Below are 19,172 nucleotides of genomic sequence, written 5' to 3'. Positions count from 1 at the left end.
GAGTCACTTCTTCTCAACAAGCCCCTCTCCATTTCTTCTCTCGTCTTTTGTTTGTCTTGTGGCCCGCTGCAATGAACTAGGGTTGCTTGTTTAAACATGAAGGGTTATTTACTTGAGTAAGGACCATTTACCAGAGGCTATGCCACTGAAGTCTGTGACATCACCCCACTCCCCTGCCACTACCAGGGCTGCTGCCTCCACCAATGATTAACTATCAGGAAAGCTCCTTAGGAGAAGTAGAACCTGATGAACGCTCTCTAATCCTTGATGGGGTGTGGACTGACCCAGTCTTATGCAAATATGCATTGCTATGGGTTCCTGTGTGCCACAGACTTGCCGGGAGCTTTCTTACTGACTGCTTCTATCTGAAGCCCAGTGAACTGCTTGTGAGAATGAAGAGGCAACCAGACAAAACTCTCTTGTCCAGAGTTGTCGTTTGTGAGCCCTATATCATCAACAACCCTGGACCACTAAGCGCCACTCAGGAGTCAAAAGCTCACGTGTCACAAACACCAGAACCCATCTAGGGGTAATGCTGGATGGCAAGGTGAGCATTGGCCAGATGATGTTTTTTTGTGCCCAGTCTAAAAGGAACAACCTCTTACACACCCCACCAAGGACTCTGGCTGTAAGGAAAAGCAAGCCAATGGCACCAACATTGACATTTCTAAGAGACTCGTTGAAATATGCACAACCTCTTGAAAGCCTCTAAATTTTAACATCGAGAACAAGTTCCAAAATATCTTAGACATAACACGGGCCAAGCAAAGCACAGCACACTGGCGCCCTTCAAGATCTGGGCTCTGTTGCCTCCCAATGTTATCAAGACAGAATTTCAACACGTCAGTGGCAGGAAAGTGAGCCCCTGCAGCATGCAGGATTAGGATGCGGCAACTGCCAGCCTAAGTTCCTACCTACCAACACCTGTGTGGTTCAGGCTCAGTTCCCCCATCTGTGAGGAGAGGGGAAGGGCAAGGGGAACATCAGGGACCGCCTACAACAGGATTCCCTACCCTTGGCCAGTAGAGCCATTCACCAAATAAGGTATTGAGAATCCCTCTAGCTTACAATGATTCAAGGCTAGGCAGAAACCTGGGTTCAGTGGGTACCACGTTCCAAGTCTCAGGTGATAGCTCATGAGGACTCTTCCTAAACTCTGGTTGAAACTGGACTGAGAAGATGAAGCCACACCATGCGCTATGCAGTGGCCACGCCATGTTTGTGTAGATATCAGACCTCAGCTGTATCTTTCATTCTTATCTTTATAAGAGGCTCAGAAGGCCCGGGCCTTATCAAGGCCTTTGTCTACATTTGGAAGATGAGGAACTGGAGTCTCAGAAGGGCTAAGGCGGGCAGGCAGAAACAAGAGCAACAAGGAAAACACTGAGATACGAAAACCACTTCTTCACAATCGCATCTTATCTGGTTATTTTCCTCTATTAACATTAGTTAGTATACTGCAGACTTCCACTTTAACATTGTCTTAGGTTACTCAGAGGGAAAGGGAGACAAAGACCTTAATCGTGGAATAAATATAGGATATAGTAGCTTCAAAAGGTCACTAGCAAGAGGCTGGAAGTGGGTCATGATAAACTGGGGCAGGTCCCTGTAAAGAAAGCCACCCTTTCTGGCCAGTAAGCTCCAAGCTTCTATTGGAAGATTAGGGACTACTGTGGAAAGTGGGTCATTTTCTGACCTATCTACACCCATTCAGGAACTGAGGAGCTCTGCGTTCCAGTTAGTGTAACAAATTCCCCCTCATCCTAGACTCCATTTCTGTCTGTCTGTCTGTCTGTCTGTCTGTCTTATGGTCTCATATCATGTAGCATACTCCTCCTTTACAACTCAGTTTAAAATCAGATGAGTCGTGTGTAAAATGAAGGAGGCCCTCTCCTCTCTCTGATATTCTCCTTCACACATTGAAGGTGGAAAGTGTGGAACCCTGGAGATGTCTATTTGATATCTGTGAAAGAGAGGCCTGCCGAACCACCCTTATTCCTGGGTGCCCGGCTGTCACAGAGGGCATGGTGGATGTGTTCCTATCTCATGTTCCCTGAAAGAAAAAAGGTCCCTTCCTCCAGCGTTTGCACTTGGAACAGCCAGAGCCATCCAGGGAGCTCCTCTCTGGCTTAGCAAAGGCAACTGTGTCTCAGGAGGACGGGAACTTGAATCTGTGTCATGGTGCCCTTATCATGCTCCGAAGTTGGCAGTTTCTTTTATTGGGACAGGGTCTTATTCAGTAGTCCAGTCTGGCCTTGAGCCCTCCATCTTCTGGTCTCAACTTAGAAGTGCTGTGGTTGCACATGTGGGTCACCCTACCCAGCCTATGGAGAATTCTGTCATCTGTATATTCACGTCATTTGCAGTCGTGGGGATGAAACCCAGAGCCTCACAATGCACTCATGTCCCCCGCCGATCTACTTGGATTCCTTATTAACACACACCTCTGTTTCAGACTTTTGTCTCTTCCCAGGGATTTCTCAAGGTTACCTGAGAACAGCCATCTAGAAAGCTGGACCAAAGGTCATGCCCTTACGTTCTGCTTGAGAAACCTGGGAACACAGGGCCTGAGTGTTTCACCAGGGTCGCCTGGATGGTGGGGGCCGAAGTCCAACTTCTAGACTTCATTGATGCTGAGGTTCCTGGCTACTGTGTCATCTCTTCTCAGCCTTCCTTGAAAATGAAGGAACTCCTGGTGTCCTACACAGTGAATGTCAGACAGAGGAGGTAAATGCTGGCTTTGAAGTCAGTAGCCTCTCAAAAGCTACTCCATTGGCCTGGGAGAGCAAAGCTATACTCACAGCTCATGCCTTGGTCCGTGAGGAAACCTAGTTTGGGTATCTTCAATGGATTATATCTAGGACTAAATATGACAGCGGGACAGAGAGAGAGAAAGGAGAGAGAGAGAGAGAAAGAGAGAGAGAGAGAGAGAGAGAGAGAGAGAGAGAGAGAGAGAGAGAGATCATTATAGCCTTGTGTGTTATACTGATGTGATAAATTATCATCTGTTATTCGAGCTCACTGAGAAGCTAGCTCTGCAGCTAGGGTTGCTCTCCCTGATTTCAGACCCAAGCGAGGCCATCTCAAAAGTCTTTCAAAGCCTCTTGCCTAGGGAAGGGCTTCCCCTCTAACTCTGTGCAGGGGAGGAGAGAGAATAACAAAGGAGCTTAAGAGTGAAAACAGTGTGTCCTTAACAACAGCTAGGAGGGAACCATTTCCACCATGGGTTACAGGGTAGGGTTTTTATCCTCTCTCATGACATAAAGGTATGTTGATAAGGGAAGCCAGAATCTGTCACAGAAGCTCATATATAGAGAGAAAGTTCCTCCAGGAAGTCCAGTTATGGCCTTAACTTTATCAGTTGAGTTTTCTTAGATGTTGTGAGAACTTGATTTGATGATGTTGTCTCGATCTGTTGCTATTTGTTCTTTGCTTGGAGGACACCTTACGGAGAGGGACATACCACTCCACTTGGCATCTTCAGCCAATGGGGCAACCTTAGTTTATTTTTTGCCGGTTTTAAGTTCTTGGTTTGATGGAATCTTTCTAGCCATCACCTATCAAACTACCTCTTGCTATTTATTCTTTTACGTTGGCTTGACATATACTTAATAAAGTCCCTCATTCGCAACTGCATGTACCACTGCCATAGATTGTTTCTGGACTGTGTACAAAACTAAATGATTTGAGGACATCAAACCCTTCCCCCATCTCCAAATTCACACACAAGCTCCAGCCACTAAAGTGACTGGTTTTGGATGGGGTTGTATTAAGGTTGAAAGGGGTTGTAAAGTTACTTTTCTTTTTGCTGTGACTAAACAAAACCAAACAAGAACTGCAAAGTAACGTAAGTCAAAAGGGTTTATTTGCCTCACAGCCCAAGGGTATAGCTGCGGGATTTTGAGGCAATCTATCAAGTTCCATCAATCTATCAAGTTCCATCAATCTATCAATTCCATCAATCTATCAATTCCATCAATCTATCAATTCCACCATACACAATTAGGAAGAAGAGAAAGATGGACAGCCATACTTAGCTAGCTTTCTCTTTTTTATGCAATCTGGGACCCAGGCCTAGGGAATGGTGCCACCCATTTCAGGGTGGGTCTTCCTACCTTAATTAACCTAGTTAAAATAACCCCTTACAGGCATGTCCAGAGATGGTTTGTCTCCTGGGGGTTATAGATTCTGTCAAGTTGATAATATGAGACACCACAGGCCTTATCCAGTAGGATTCCAGTGTAAGTCTCTCTCTCTCTCTCTCTCTCTCTCTCTCTCTCTCTCTCTCTCTCTCCCTCTCTACCTCCCTCCCTCCCTCCTTCCCTCCTTCCTTTTATTTCTTACTCTCTATGTTCTTCTCTCCTGCCTTTATTGCCAAACACCAATCAATGAAAGACCATGTGAGGACTCAGAAACATAAGGATGTCTGTAAGCTAAGAAGAGAGCCCTTCCAGATCCCAGCAGACGGCTCCCTAAACTTAGACTTCTGGCCTACAGAACTGTGAGGAGATAAGGTTATATTACTTAAGCTTTCCAGTCTGAAGGATTTTTATCCTGGCAGCCAGAGCTAGAATTATGAGGACAAAACTAAAAGATGAAGGAAAAAGAGAAGACTTTGCAAGGGCCAGGCACCACCCAAGGGGTCTCTTTGGCTACCACCCTCCTCCCCACCATGATCTCTTCCACCCTCAAAAACCACAAGAGATCCTATTTTCATCTTCTACAAAATGCCTTTCCTCTCATGGAAATAGGCTGTGGCTACACATATACCAAGAGTACACCAAGGCCCTTGGCTCTGCACAGTAGCAAAACACTTTCCTGGCAGGGGCTACATTAAACACACGCCTAAGACTCCCTTCACCTGTAACTCTGAGGTCACTTTGGTTTTATACGCCTCATGCTATCTGTGTCCCTCTGGGGATCAGCCTGGGCTGCCAGATGTTTCCACTGGGTGACAAGGGATGTAAGCAGGGTGGGGGGAATGCCCCATCCCTCTTATCTGCTGGATTGGAGAAAAGGGTGCTCAGAACTGGGATATGGTTTGCTGCTTGGAAGAAAGTCCGAGATCCAAATTCCTCAGGCTAAGTTAAGTTCCAGCATGTGGCAGTGTTAGAGTGCGTAGACAGGGAGCCATCTTGGCTTCTCAGATTCAACTGCCACCTAAACTATTTGGTTTAAACAAAATCAGTGTGCTTGGTGTACAAATGTGCTCTGAGTCAAACCTCCCAACTGCCCAAACCCCTTTCCAGACAGACTTCACTCAATTTATTCCTAAAGAAATTCCAGAACCATCCATGCTTCCCCTGATCCCACACCCCACCATTCGTTCTTACTAGCTGCTCTCCAAGCCCTTCTGAACTCTCCTGTTAAGATGCTCCTGGGCCATGTAAAGGAAGTTATGTAACCAGCTGGTCCTATACGGCCCATGCCATAAGCATCTTGAATGTTCTTATTCTTCTGAGAAGCTGTCGAGCCTGGTCTAAAAGAGTGTGTGTGCACATGCCCACACAGACAACCACAAATGGCCCTTCTCGGGTTCTTCTCGGGGTCACACTCAGTCCACAGGTGCCTAGTAAATCAGGCCAGGCCAACAATGCACACCTTCGCCGTGTTCTCTGCGTCGTCTTCTTCCTTGAGCCCGCCCAGGCTTTGAAAGGGGTCTAAGTTTCCACCCTGGGGATCTGCACCGGGCTCAGCTTCCCTAGAGCGACTGTGTACCCAGCTTCCTTTATGAGGGGTCACCCCTTGGTCTCCTATCTCCCGCACTTGACTAAATTTACCCACTGTCAGGTCAGTAAAATAAGAGCTGAGGGCTTGATCGGCTTTCGGCCTCATTTGGGAGACAAGGGGTTGTTGAAACTGGAGCTGAGCACTTTGATTATCAGTCTCTATCACCTGTACACATTTACAGCTCATGGAGGGTTTTCTGGGGGATCTGTTTACATGGGGGAGTTGTGTGTGGATTTATGGGGTAAGTGGCTCTTGGGTCATTTCAAGTCTGCAGCAACTAGAGCTTTGTGAATACTTTTAACTGCAGCTGTTGAGAAAGAAAGAAAGAAAGAAAGAAAGAAAGAAAGAAAGAAAGAAAGAAAGAAAGAAAGAAAGAAAGAAAGAAAGAAAGCAAACAATCATTCCTAACTACATGTCCAGATGAACTACGGTAACTCCAATAGAGAGCTATCCTATGTGATCTTTGCATTATGAAGGGAAGGTAACAAAGGCCTCAGCCATAGAAATCTAAATCCACACAGCAGCACCTCAGTAATGGACACCCCAACTAGGCCAGCAAGCTCATGAGAGGGTCATCCCTGAGCCCGTAAGAGGGTCATCCCCCTGTCCCTGCTATTTCAAACCAGTCAAGGAAGATAGTGTTCCGGGGCAGGTGTTCCCTCAATAGAGAGGCCTGCTTTTGTTGCCAAACAAGCAAGCTAAACAGTAACCTCTCACCCTCTCTCCTTCTGTAAATCAGTCCCATTTACTTAGTCCTTGGTTTGTGGATCTCTGTGGCAATCCTACTTGGAAGAACAGTGGCATATTGCTATGTGGCACTCTAGGGGGCGGGGGTAAAATGATGTCAGGAGGGCAAGTTAGACATATACATGGGCCATCTGCTATTACCAAAGCACCTTAAAAACGTCTGCTTGGTCAGCAGATGTGTTTAGTGTATTTACCGCATCCCTCAGGTCTCTCTCTTTTGATTGATTGATTGATTGATTGATTGATTGATTGATTTTTAATGTGTAAGTGTGTTGCCTGCATATAAATGTACACCATACATGCATTGATCTCCATGGAGACCAGAAGAGGGTTTAGGATACCCAGGAACTGGAGTTATAGATGGTTGTAACCCTCATCGTGTGAGTGCTAGGAGCCAAACCAGGTCCTCTGCAGCAGGTGCTTTTAACCACTGAGCCATCTCTTCTGCCCCCCAGCTCAGCCGTCTCTTTCGATTGGATGGCATTCTTGAAGCATCATCCACCTTGATACCGCTAAAGCCCTCACCTGTGAGCCACCTTCAAGGGCCCAGCGTCACACTGACACATCCTATCTGACAACAGTGGGTGGGTGGCACACATTTTCAGTCTTCTCGGAGGCCATCTCTGTTCAACCACTCCACTGCCGTCATCCACCAAAGCTACCTTAGACATTATGTAAATGAAGGGGTACGGCTGGCTCCCGGTAAAACTTTAGTTATAAACACTAAAACTGGAGCGTTATATAATTCGTATATATAGCAAAATACATTTAAAAATTAAGTGTTGCTTAGCTTACAGGAAACACAAAAGCAGTCAGGAGGTCCAACTGGGTCCAAGGACCTTGTTTCGCCACTGTCTGATCTGAGCACAACGAGGAGGCTCTCCCAATACCACACTCCCGGCCTTGTGATTTGCCATGGGTTTTATAGGCTAATGTTTTGAATTTACTTTCTCCGTCCCACCTCTAGCTGCTCATGGGTGACAGTAATACGTGAGATATCTTCTACATTTGGGTTCGACCTAAGGCAGCGAGAGACCACCACCAAAGGGCTGGGCCCCTAAGGAGAGAGCAGGCCATGAAAGAGGTTTCCTATTAGGTTTTCTGCAGTGAAAATCCATGCAAAGGAATGCACAACCTTTCCCATAGGAAGTAGCAAGTGCCACATGGAAGGGGTCATCCCGAGTCTGTGTGAGCCTCCAGCCCAGCTGCCTTTTTCCAATGAAAACTCAGTCATAAGGCAGGGATGTTGGTACAGTGCGTGTCTAGTATGCAGGGACCTTGGTTTAGGTGGTTCAGTTCCCAGCACCCCATACAACCGTGTACAGAGGCACACTTGCAATGCCAGCACTTAGAAGATAGGGGCAGGAAGGTTAGAAGTTCAAGATCACTCTTGGCTACACAGGGGTTCTGGGCCAGCATTGGATATATGAGGCCTGTATTTAGAAAGAAAGAACAAGAAATGCTACTGTTAACCAGGACCCAGAAGACTTTCCCATAGAGAGGACAGCTTCTGCCAGCCTCTCCAACCCGTGCCTGATAGGTGACAGTCTATCCACACAGTCGAGGCAGCTCTGACTTGAAGGGTGACAGGCTGCTTGGCTCTTCAGCATAGAATCTCCCTTAGGTATTCATTATGGTTTGCTCATCATAACGCCACACCTGGACCTAGGTCTCTCCCTCAAGAAACCTTCCAGAACTGCTGATCCCATCTGGTCTGGCTTTTGAATCATGATGGAAAATCCACTCACCAGCTCGGCCTGTTCCATCCCAAAATGGATAATGATCCTTTAAAGACACCATAAAGTGCCCATTGCTTGGCTCTGGCTTACTTAGAAGGGTGAGCAGAGCAGGTTAAATGCCGTCTAGATACCATGATCATTTGAGAGTTTGATCATTATCTTCAATAACTGAAAACAGCATAGATGGTTTCGTTTGTTTTTAAAGAAGAGCTCAACGTAGTTCACTGGGTAAAGCCCCCAAGCCTGACAACTGAGTGTGACCCTTGTACTCCATATAAAGGAGGAAAGATAGAATTGTCTCTATGGAGTTTTCCCTTGACCTCCAAAAGTGTGTCGTGACATGTACTTGCCCACACACACATGATACCTAAAAAGCAGTAAATTAAACATGTTTTAAAAAGAGGCATTGTAGGGGTTGGGGATTTAGCTCAGTGGTAGAGCGCTTGCCTAGGAAGCTCAAGGCCGTGGGTTCGGTCCCCAGCTCCGCTAAAAGAACCAAAAAAAAAAAAAAAAAAAAAAAAAGAGGCATTGTAGGTAGCCGAAGTCAGATCAACTACCCCAAGACCAAGTTCTCCACACAAAGGAGGTTTATTGGCCCCAGAGAGACAGAGAGCAGGGATAAGGGACAAAGACAGGAGATAGGAAGAGGGAGAAGGAGAAGGGAGCAAGGGGGGAGGACAAAGGGGGGAAAGGGGTAATTGTCCCAGCATGGAGTTGAGGGATGACAGTGACAAAGGACTGTCCCTAGATATACAGGAGACAAACATGGCCCATAGAAAAACGGTAGATTATGAAGATAAAGGGGAGAAAGCCTGTGTTAGGATGTGGTGTTTAATTTTGGTTGGCCATGTTAACTAGGTGAGAGTCAAAGGGGTCTTTGATTACTGGACTTCGATACTTTGATAGCTGGACCTTGGCAGTCAGCCTCAGCAGGAGGAAGTGGCCAAATAAGGAAATGGACCTTGGTGGGTAGCTTTAGGAATGGAATCGAAGGCTTTATAGCAAAGCAGAGGGAATCAGGGAGAAGGGCAAGACCTACCAGATCCACCATATGCAGTGGGCTAGAGTCCCTTTAGACATGAGAGGGGGGACACGGTCCTGATCATATTCGCAACCAAATAGCAGTAAGGATGATGTATGTGTGTGTGCGCGCACACACTTATTTTATCTTTATATTTATCTCAATATCTGCAGAGAGAGAGAGAGAGAGAGAGGGGCACACTAATATTTGAGTGCCCTGTAGCAGGGACAGTTTGGTTCATCTCAGCTAAAATCTCATTTAACTCAAATTTCATTTGACAGGGGGACCACTTATTACCCCATTTAGGGATCAAGAAAACATTGTCATTCTTATCATTCTTTTTTAATTGGCTTTTTAAAAAGATTTATTTATTTATTATATATAAGTACGCTGTAGCTGTCTTCAGACACACCAGAAGAGGGCATCAGACCTCATCATAGATGGTTGTGAACCACCATGTGGTTGCTGGGATTTGAACTCAGGAAGGACCTCAGGAGGAGCAGTCAGTGCTCTTAGCCGCTGAGCCATCTCTCCAGCCCTTAATTGGCTTTTTGAATCTAACTTTTTATTGCGTGTGGCTTCTGTGCGTGTGTGCGTGTGTTTGTGTGTGTGTGAATATATGTGTCCCACATCTGGAAGTCAGAGGACAATTTGAAGAAGTCAGCTCCCTCCTGTCACCATGTGGGTCTTGGGGACTGAACTCAGGCTGTCAGGCTTGGTGGCAAGCAAGCTTGTTTGCCCGCTAAGCCCTCTTGCCAAGCTTGGTTTGTTTGTTTGTTTGTTTGTTTGTTTGTTTGTTTGTTTGTTTTTGAGATAGGGCCACTCTATACCGACCACAACCTTGAGATATTCCTGCCTCAGTCTTACCTCCCGAATGCTGGGATCATCGCATTCCATCACCATTCTAAGTTCCTTCTCTATTCTTGGTTTATCAACTGTTCTATTTCCAAGTACATCATGCTATATAGAGTTTGACTTACAACTGATACAGGCAAAATTCACTTAAGTACCCCCAACAAAGAAATTACAAGAGCTCTAAGAGCCTGAATAGACATATCCAGGAGGACACAGGGTTCTTTGTGGAGAAGCAAAGTCACTTGTACACATATGTATTTTTAAACTAAACTTTATCTCTGAAGTATTCCATGGCCTAAGGCTCCACTTAGGAAATATTTGGCACTAACTGCCTGCATGTCCACTGTCTGTACTGTGCCTTTCATGATTCCTGAGTCTGAACTGCAAAGTAATGTTGAGGTGCCTATTCAAAACTTCCCCCGAAGCCCCGGGAAAACAGCAGCTAAAGGGACCCTGTTCAGAATGACATGTAAGATGTGGAAGGTTTCTCCTGTCCTTGCCCAGAATAGTCTGCCAACTCCCTTCAAGGCTTCTTAGGATGAACTGTGAGGGGAGATAAGCTCTGCTTTGATCTCTTAAAAACATCAAAATAATAAATAAATAACATCAGAACACAGGCTGGAGGATTCTGATGTGCATGCATAAGCAAGGGCACAGTTATCAGCCCCACAGGCTGCCCAAGGCTGCCAGGTAATATGTGGAAGAAAACTGGGGATTCGAGGAAGAGATGAGCCAGAAAATCTCTTACTGTCATCACGTGCTCACTTCTTCCTTCGTCTCTCAGCCAGGAGTGGAAGAATGGACTTATTTGACATCTCAGTATTGTGTGACTTTTCTCGGGACGACACAGCCAAATGCCTCCTCACCTCAGAGACTACACCAACAACAGACCAATGTAAACATTCTCACCCAAGTCTGGCTTGGTTAACCACAATCTACTGGGCTTACTTAGAGGAGCATGGGGGAAGTATTCCTTATGAGAGTTGGGGTAAACGTCATCAGACGGCTAGATGATCAAAGTCACCCAGCATGGATAGCGACTCCCTCATATCTGCAGAATATCCCCTTCAGTTAACCTTCTATGTTCTCTCAAGACCATGTGCAGCTGGGAGAAAAGTACAGGAGGGAAGGAAGAGCTGGAAACTCAGGTGAGTGTCTCTGGGGAAGAGGATAAGCCACAACCACTCTGGTTAAGGTGGTAATGGCTGCTATGTCAGAGAACAGGATCAGTGGCACTCAGCCTTTCCACTCCATAAGAACCCACTAGACTTCCCAATTATGGAAACCAAACTGTGAGCTTGGGAGGCAGACCAAATTGTTTGGAAGGCAGTAGCTTTTTCTGAAAAGCCCAGTAAGATAGCCCACGATCTGAGTGGTACCCACCTCCTCAGCTATGAAGTCCAGAAAGCAGGCACTTCATGCCTCCAAGGATACAATAATAAAAACATAGACAATAATAAGTGTTATCAACGAAGTGGAAAAACGGACACATTGTTAGTGGGAACATAAAACAGGGCAACTGCTTAGGAAATGAGATGATTAATTCCTCAAAAGTTCAGACATGGAGTTATCCTGTGACCCAGTGATTCTACCTATGCTCACGAGAAGTAAAAACACGTGAACTGCCCCTCACCTCTACCAAAACAAAACTCAAAATAACCTCAAAGGACAAAAAAGAACTGTCGGTGGGTGTTCAAAAGCAGTGTTATTTATAAAGTCCATCAGTGGGTGAACAAGTAACGCAGTATATCCGCAAAAAAAGGAATAAAATTTGAAAACAAGGATGTCACACTGAGGCACGCTGCAATATGGACGAATCTTACGCTAAATGAATGAAACCAGACACGGAAGGTCACCTACCGTAGGACCCACCGAGTGTGAACTGTCTCCCCAGAGAACAGATGAGAATTGCTAGGAAGAGAGTTTGGAAAGGCCGCTAACAGGTACTGGGTTTCTTCTTGTTAACTCGGAATTAAATTCGAAGACATTCAGGCATCATGGTAATGACGACTGTATGACACAGCGAATATACTTTACAAAAACCATTAGAATACATTAAAAAAAAAAATCCCAGGAAAAGAGGGACCATCTGCATTACCTACAGGCATTACCTTATGATGAGACCTGTGATGACTGTCCAGATAAAACCCGGGACCTGCCTAGGGCAGCCGAGGTGTACGAAGCATGCCAGTTGAGTCTACTCCAGCTTGCTTGCCAGGCCTTTCTACGGCACCAGGCAGAGCCACAGTTTTAGTTGTTTAGACTATTTCCCATTTGGGTGACTCTTAGGAACCTGCAGTTCAGTTTCAAGTTTCTATCTGCACTAGCTAAGCTCTCTGGAATGTTCTAGAAACCTTCAGTAGACAGGACAAGCTGGCAGCACCACTTCAGAATGGTGTTGGGACCTTGATCCACAGCTGCACACATCTGTATGGCACTGTACCATACACTTGTTTCCATCTCCTGGGTGTGGGGTTCTGGAACATTCTCCAACATCCAATGGTGAGACGTTCCCCGGGGCAGAGGCTGAGCAGTGGACAAGGAGAACCCCTTATGCCCAAGAGCCCAGTGAACTCTCCCAAAGGGCTCTCTCCCAACATCTTTCCATCACCATCACAGGCCGCAATTACCATGGGACTTCAAGACGCCCTTCTGAATGTGCCCTTCCCACCTGGAAACAACAGGGCCCAGGACACACCCAAAATACCTGCCATCTTTTAGTTCTTCGCTGATAAACTGATTTCCTGGTTCACTGACAACCATCTACTTCCCAGAGCTTTCCTTATTCTCAACAAGCTCTGTGTATATTTCTTTAGGACAGGTTTTTTTTTTAAAAAAGACAAGAAGCTATTTCCTATCTTTCCCATGAATGTCCTGTTTTCTTTCCCTTTGTGACAAATCTCTCAAAGTAATTCTAAAACTAAAATCCCCAATAACTGCTTTAGGATTCCTGCTGACCCGGCTTCCTAAGACAGACCAAAAGTACAGTAGTTTCCACTGTAGTCTCCAGGTTGGAAGCCACAGTGTCCTGGGAGATGTGCAAGGCTGATCTGCCCTGAGACAAAGGAACATTAGATCCCAAGCCTGGGCTGGCTTAAATACACCTACATCAGCAGCAGGTCCGTTCTAGGATGGGAATGGCAAGGCAGCAGCTTAGGCAGCAGCCTGAACCCAGGTGACTGTTTTCACACCCTTTCTTAATGCTCTGCTGGAGACGGAACCCAGGGCCTACAGCTTGCAAGGCAAACACCGCTCTGCTAAGCTACAGCCCAGCCCGCATACTTCAGTTTTTTACTCACATTCTTTTGGTGGGGTCATTACCTTGCTCTACTAATAAGAAACAGAAGCCCAGGCCAGAACCAAATGCCACCCTCCTGGTATCTTTGCTTCACCCACGACCCAAGCCCAACAGGGACAGCAGGACGGCGGGACAGCACTGGTTAGTGACCCTCAGCCCATACCACCGTAGCTCCGTCTTTGCCTCCCCGAGTTGCAGTGAAGAAGCTGTTCCTAGGCAAATCTAATGGAAGCCTATAGGCCCTAGTTCTTGTCTGCATATGCAGACAAAAAACAAAACAAAACAAAACAAAACAAAAAACAAAAAAACTCACTCAGTTTTAGTGACAGGAAATGAATTCTCTCTGTGTGCATTCCACGGAGGGTAGCCTGGAGAGTGGCAGGTCCCAGCAACCCAGCCAATCTGAGTCTTGTCATTGATACCTCCCCACCCTTAAGTTGTCTTTAAGGTCTCCTCTGTGTTGCTCCTCTGGAAAGTATGAAGGACCCAGGAAGAAATGATGTCTTCCTCTGCTGAGATGTCAGCAAGTAGCCTACCCAGGGTTGAATCAACTTCTGGTTCCTCACTGATCAACATGCCCCAGGCACTGCTGTTCCCAGGCAGGCAACCCCTCTGGGAAGTCACCCTGATATGTGGCCTACTAGGCTTTGCCTGTTGGGTGTCCACCCCACCAAGTACTGTCCACAGCTCCAAAGCACAGGAAACCATTTGGTAAGACACGAGTATTAAAAAAATAAGCTGCGCGACATTTATTTTTGTCTCGTTAACATTAATATCTGTAGAAACATTTTTATTGTCAGTATAAAAATTAACAGGTTTTATTAAATACTTTCTCCAATTTCAAAACACATAAAATCAGTGTAGTCTGCACTCCTGTCACATGACGGTAGCAAGGTGAGTGGGCGTGTCCAAAGCAAAGCACAAGACTTGAACACGGAAATCAACGGTAAGCGTTCTCTTGTTGGATGTAGCTCTCGGGCCAGATCTTTTAGTGAGTAGAGGTCTTGTCAGAAGTGGGTGGAAGCCAGAAGCAAACCCTGTAGAAGATGGAAGGAGGTCCCAAACTCTCGACAGAATAATCCTGGGCTTTTGCTATTCTCCGAGAGGATGGAGAGTCCCCAAAGGGTTTTTGATGCTGAAGAATCTGAAGCTGTTATCAAAACTCACGGAGAGGGAGCAAGGCGAATGTGATGGGTGCGTAACTCAGGCAGAAGGCCAGCTGCCAGACAAGACCCACCCTGCCGTCTCCAATGGGAGTCTGTTCTCCAGAGAAGAGGATTAAGGCATCTTGGGATGAGGACTCTGGTACCATTTGTCACGGGAAGTCTGGTTAATCGTTACACTGGGGTGACAGAGTTTAAAAGGTTTCTTGAAAGGTGGGCATTGAGGTGTTTAGACATAATCATCGGACAGCAGAGTTGAAACACAAATAAATCAAGACATCATTTCCCCCCAAATTAGTCATATATCGTAAATATTTCTCTTCTCAAAGGATCCAATAACCAGTTAAGTCCAAGCAATAGATTAACTAGTCCTCTGTGCTGTCTGCATAGAAATGCCACTTAAATTACAAAAAAAAAACTATAGATGATTAATTGTTTCGTATATTACCAATTCATTAATAAATTAATGTGACACCATTTTCCCTGAAAGCAAAAGTATTTTCCCACCTCTGCTCGGTGAAAATTAAGAAATTCTAAGAACAGCATTTAGCAAATATCTATTTTAAAAAAAAATGGAGAGACCAATTTTCTAGGTGCATCAGGACATCCATTTAAGATCAATACAAAAAATAATTCCTTGTAAATATATAATATATATTTATACATAATTTGAATATATTTACATACATCCAGCACCTATATACTGCATTTGTGCTCTGTAAGTATGTGCTGACATATATCTTCTCCAATTATTACAAAATTAACAAGGAAGGCAGACCACCGGTCTGCCTTGAGTCCAACTGGGGCACAGCCAGCATTCATGGTGGGTCAGAGAGGGTGGCGTGGTGGCTTGCGGCTGTCCTCTTATCAGGAAACAGTCTTCCTTTCCTGGGAAGTAACATGTTTCCAACTGTATAAATCTTCACACACGTGACAAATACTCTTCCCACTATTTACTCCTCTGATCCATATATACACGTGGAGGCATGCCACACGCTTTGGGGGCACAGCCTCTCCGCTCAGTGTAAGTAGGTTCCTGGTGCTGTCCTGTTTGGGGACAGGAAGACACACCCGCTCATGTTTTAACACTGCCGTTTATGTGTGGATACTGAGGCAGGCAGGGTTCATAAGGCATAGGGTCTGGAGAAAACACAGAATCGTCCCCTGAAGAACAAGAGCTCCTTGTGTCGGGGTAACTAGGAGAATACTGTTCGAGAGGCTGGGTGAGATCCAAGTATTCCTGCAAGAAGGGAAGAGAGACGTTTTATTTCACCTTGGGTCAGGATAACAAGGTGAATACGGTTCGAGAGGCTGACTGAGGTCCAAGTATTCCTGCAAGAAGGGAAGAGAAGAATCTCATTTTAAACAGAAGCTCCTTAGACATCTCTATCAGATTTAGGAAGGGACGGGGAACCCCCTTGGAAGGTTTCTAGAGGCCCAGCTCACCCCACTGCACAAAGACCCCCGATACCCCAACTTCATTCAGTCAACGCCACCCTGAACTTTTTCTCTCTTACAACATGGCATCCATAAACCACCAGCAGCAAGCAGCAGACAATAAAAACACAGTGAACTGCTCTGCCCACCCTGCCTACAGGGCCTAAGTGACCTACTATATAGCCCACTTCACTAGGACTCACAGTTGGAGTTTAAAGCCCAGTGAGGTAAAAACCCAACAGGACCCCTTTACAGAGCCAGAACGTGACTATGTATTTTCTGAATCACACTCTACACTTGTCATTTCTAGGATCGCTTAGCGGGGAGGGCTCCTCATTTGTTTCACAGTTTAACAGATGTAATTCATTACCCTCAGGAGCTCTCAGAGAAAACAACATAAACAGGTTAGGGAAAGACTTGGGTACCCGCATGGATGCTAAACCCATAATGGGCTGTCAAGGAAGTCCAGGGGAAGGGAAGTGTCAGTATCGAGAATGTGAAGTTCATAAAAGTTTCTCTGCTCCCCAAAGCATCCTTGGCTGCTGCTGAACTCCCTTTGGGTCACTCTCCTCCTCCAGCTCAGAGTAGGGTTCAAGCCCATGTGTGTTTCTGTTTGGCCCATGAACTAAGGCGAGTTCACAACATTTGTATATAGGTAGTAGAAAAATCAAATTGAGTCATATCTTACGGCAGCCAATGACATGAACTTTATATGAAATTATATAAATTTCCCAATATCAGAGTCCATAAAGTTTTAGTGGAACACAGACACTCATTTATTTACATAGAGTTGTGGCTGCTTTCATACTAGAATGGCAGTTTCGACAGAGACCATATGGCCTAGAAGCTGAAAATGTTTACTCTCTGGGCCTTACAGAAAGAACTTACTAACTGACCCGGGGCAAAATTGGAAGAGATTTCTCTCTGTCTCTCAGTGTGTGTTTATGTTTCTGTCTCTGTGTGTCTGTCTTTCTGTCTCTCACTTTGTCTCTGTATGTCTCTGTGTCTCCTGTATCTCTCTCTGTCTCTTTCAGTATATATCTATCTCCTTCCTTCCTTCCTTCCTTCCTTCCTTCCTTCCTTCCTTCCTTCCTTCCTTCCTTCCTTCCTGTAAGGGTCTCAAGTATTCCAGGCTGGCTCCCAATACTATGTGGCTAAGGATAACCTCTAACTTCTAATCCTCCTGCATCTACCTCTCCAAGTGCTGGGATTACAGGTGTGCACAACCATGCTCAGTTTATGTAGTGCTGGGGGATTAAACCCAGGCCTGTGTAAACACTAAGCAAGCACTCTTATCAACTGAGTTAAACCCCCAGCCCTGATAAGATTTCTAACCAGGGGCCTTCCTTGTCTCACTGTCTAAGGCACTGGCACAATAGGGTGGCTTTGCTTATGTACCCAAAAGCCAGCAACTCCTCTATGACATATGGCTTTTCTGAGAGGGGGGCAAAAAGCGCAGACTACAGCACAAACAGCCTCAGCCTTATCAGCAGAGAGCCCATGGAATGTTGGCGACCATACAGTTTAAAAGACAAAAACCACTATAATTCATCACCAGGGTTGGCAAGAGAAAGAGTCGCCATCCAAGAAGGGGGACGTATCGGCTCCAACAACATCAGCATTGAACGCACAACCAGAAACAAACACACCCACCACATCAAAAGAAGACTTTTTGCTTACAATGATAAAAATGAAATTTTGTCCTAAATGGAACCATTTTTCTTAAGCATGTGGTAATGATTTTAAGAAGGGAAGAAACTTCGATTTTTATATCCGTTGGACAATGTGGCATTCTGCTTTCTTATTTTAGAATATGCATATAAAGTTCAGTAGGAATGGGTCCCCCTTTAAGCATAAATATATCAATACGTAACTTTGAGTACAGACCCAGGATCATTAAATGAAAAGCCTAATGCCCTTCCCAGTTTCTAAATGAAGCTGTAACTTTCAGATCTGACTGGGGGGAGTGTCACTGGATTCCAAGCCTAGGGTTAAAGGAACTTAGGCTAGAAACAACAGTTTTGGCAGGAGAAGAAAGTTGGCTTTTTTTTCCCTCCCCCCTTGAACTATTCCTTTCCTTTCAACTTCTGAAGGTCAGCTGTGTTCATTTAAATGCAAGCTCTCCCTTTATCCAGCACAAGCCACAGCCGAGAGCACAAAATAAAGTTGCCACATTAGGGCTGTATATCTCGACATTGGGCTGTTTTTCTTCGGTCTTTTTAAATCGCTCTATTTGTATTTTAAATCAGAAATTAGCTGTATTCTCTACCTTCTAAGTATTTGGGAGATCCAAAACCTTCTTTTTTTTTTTTTTTTAAAGGTTTATTTATTTATTTATTATATACATTGTAGCTATCTTCAGACACACCAGAAGGGGGCATCATATCTCATTACAGATGGTTGTAAGCCACCATGTGGTTGCTGGGATTTGAACTCAGGACCTCTGGAAGAGCAGTCAGTGCTCTTAGCCACTGAGCCATCTCTCCAGCCCTTCTTTATTGTTGTGAGAACAATTGTATCCACCTTTTCTTTGGGAGGGAATATTGTTTGGTTCAGAGAATATCTCAAAATTCATATACAGTTTCTACCATGGGGTTTCCCTGGACTATGTGAGCCTATCTGCTCAAAAACTATGCCTTCTAAAACCCTAATGGTCATTCAATTTATGTTGAAGCCAGAGAAAGGACTGTATTTAGGCAAAGAGTAACAGAACATGATATCTTTGGCTGGCATAAATTATAGAGAAAATAAAATATTTTATGTGTGTATTCATGTGGATTCCAGTGTACATGCATGTGGAAGCCTTGTTTTATGAGGCAGGAGCTCTCTTGGGACTTGAAGCTTGCCTACTGGGTTAGGTTAGCTGGCCATTGAATTTCAGGACTCCACCAGTCTCTGCCTCCCCAATGCTGGGATTACAGGAGAAGCCTATCACACCAGGTTTTCCATATGAATACTGGGCATCAAACTCATGCTTGTGTGGCTAGCCCGTTACTGACAACTAGCTCAACCCACACCTAAGACAAATATTTTAACTACAGGCACCGATTGTCACTTAAAAATCCTGTCACTCATTACAGAATTATATAATGTAAGTCATTCATTATATGTGTGACACATATGTCACACAGAAAGATCCAAGCCACATGCCTTCCCAGACAGGATCACATAAGGCAAATGAC

General features: G+C 45.2%; 1 protein-coding gene across 13 annotated transcripts in view; it reads right to left on the bottom strand.

Moving 5' to 3' along the window:
* Nucleotides 1-14,115: 14,115 nt before the first annotated feature.
* Nucleotides 14,116-19,172, bottom strand: part of Fgfr2 (fibroblast growth factor receptor 2) — a 100,907-nt gene continuing 95,850 nt past the window's right edge. For 11 of the 13 annotated variants that reach the window (XM_032892466.1, XM_032892468.1, XM_032892467.1 and 8 more), the window contains one exon: nucleotides 14,116-15,793. In XM_032892466.1, coding sequence (XP_032748357.1) covers nucleotides 15,629-15,793 — 165 coding nt within the window. In that variant the 3' untranslated portion in view covers nucleotides 14,116-15,628. Of the gene's footprint in view, nucleotides 15,886-18,431; nucleotides 18,434-19,172 lie in introns of all 13 variants that reach the window. The other 2 variants (XM_032892478.1, XM_032892470.1) reach the window with 2 other exon arrangements.

Source organism: Rattus rattus, chromosome 2 (genome assembly GCF_011064425.1).
Source record: "Rattus rattus isolate New Zealand chromosome 2, Rrattus_CSIRO_v1, whole genome shotgun sequence".
Classification (NCBI taxonomy): Eukaryota; Metazoa; Chordata; class Mammalia; order Rodentia; family Muridae; genus Rattus; species Rattus rattus.
The sequence above is the reverse complement of the archived record's forward strand: the minus strand, read 5'-3'. Positions and strand labels throughout refer to the sequence as shown.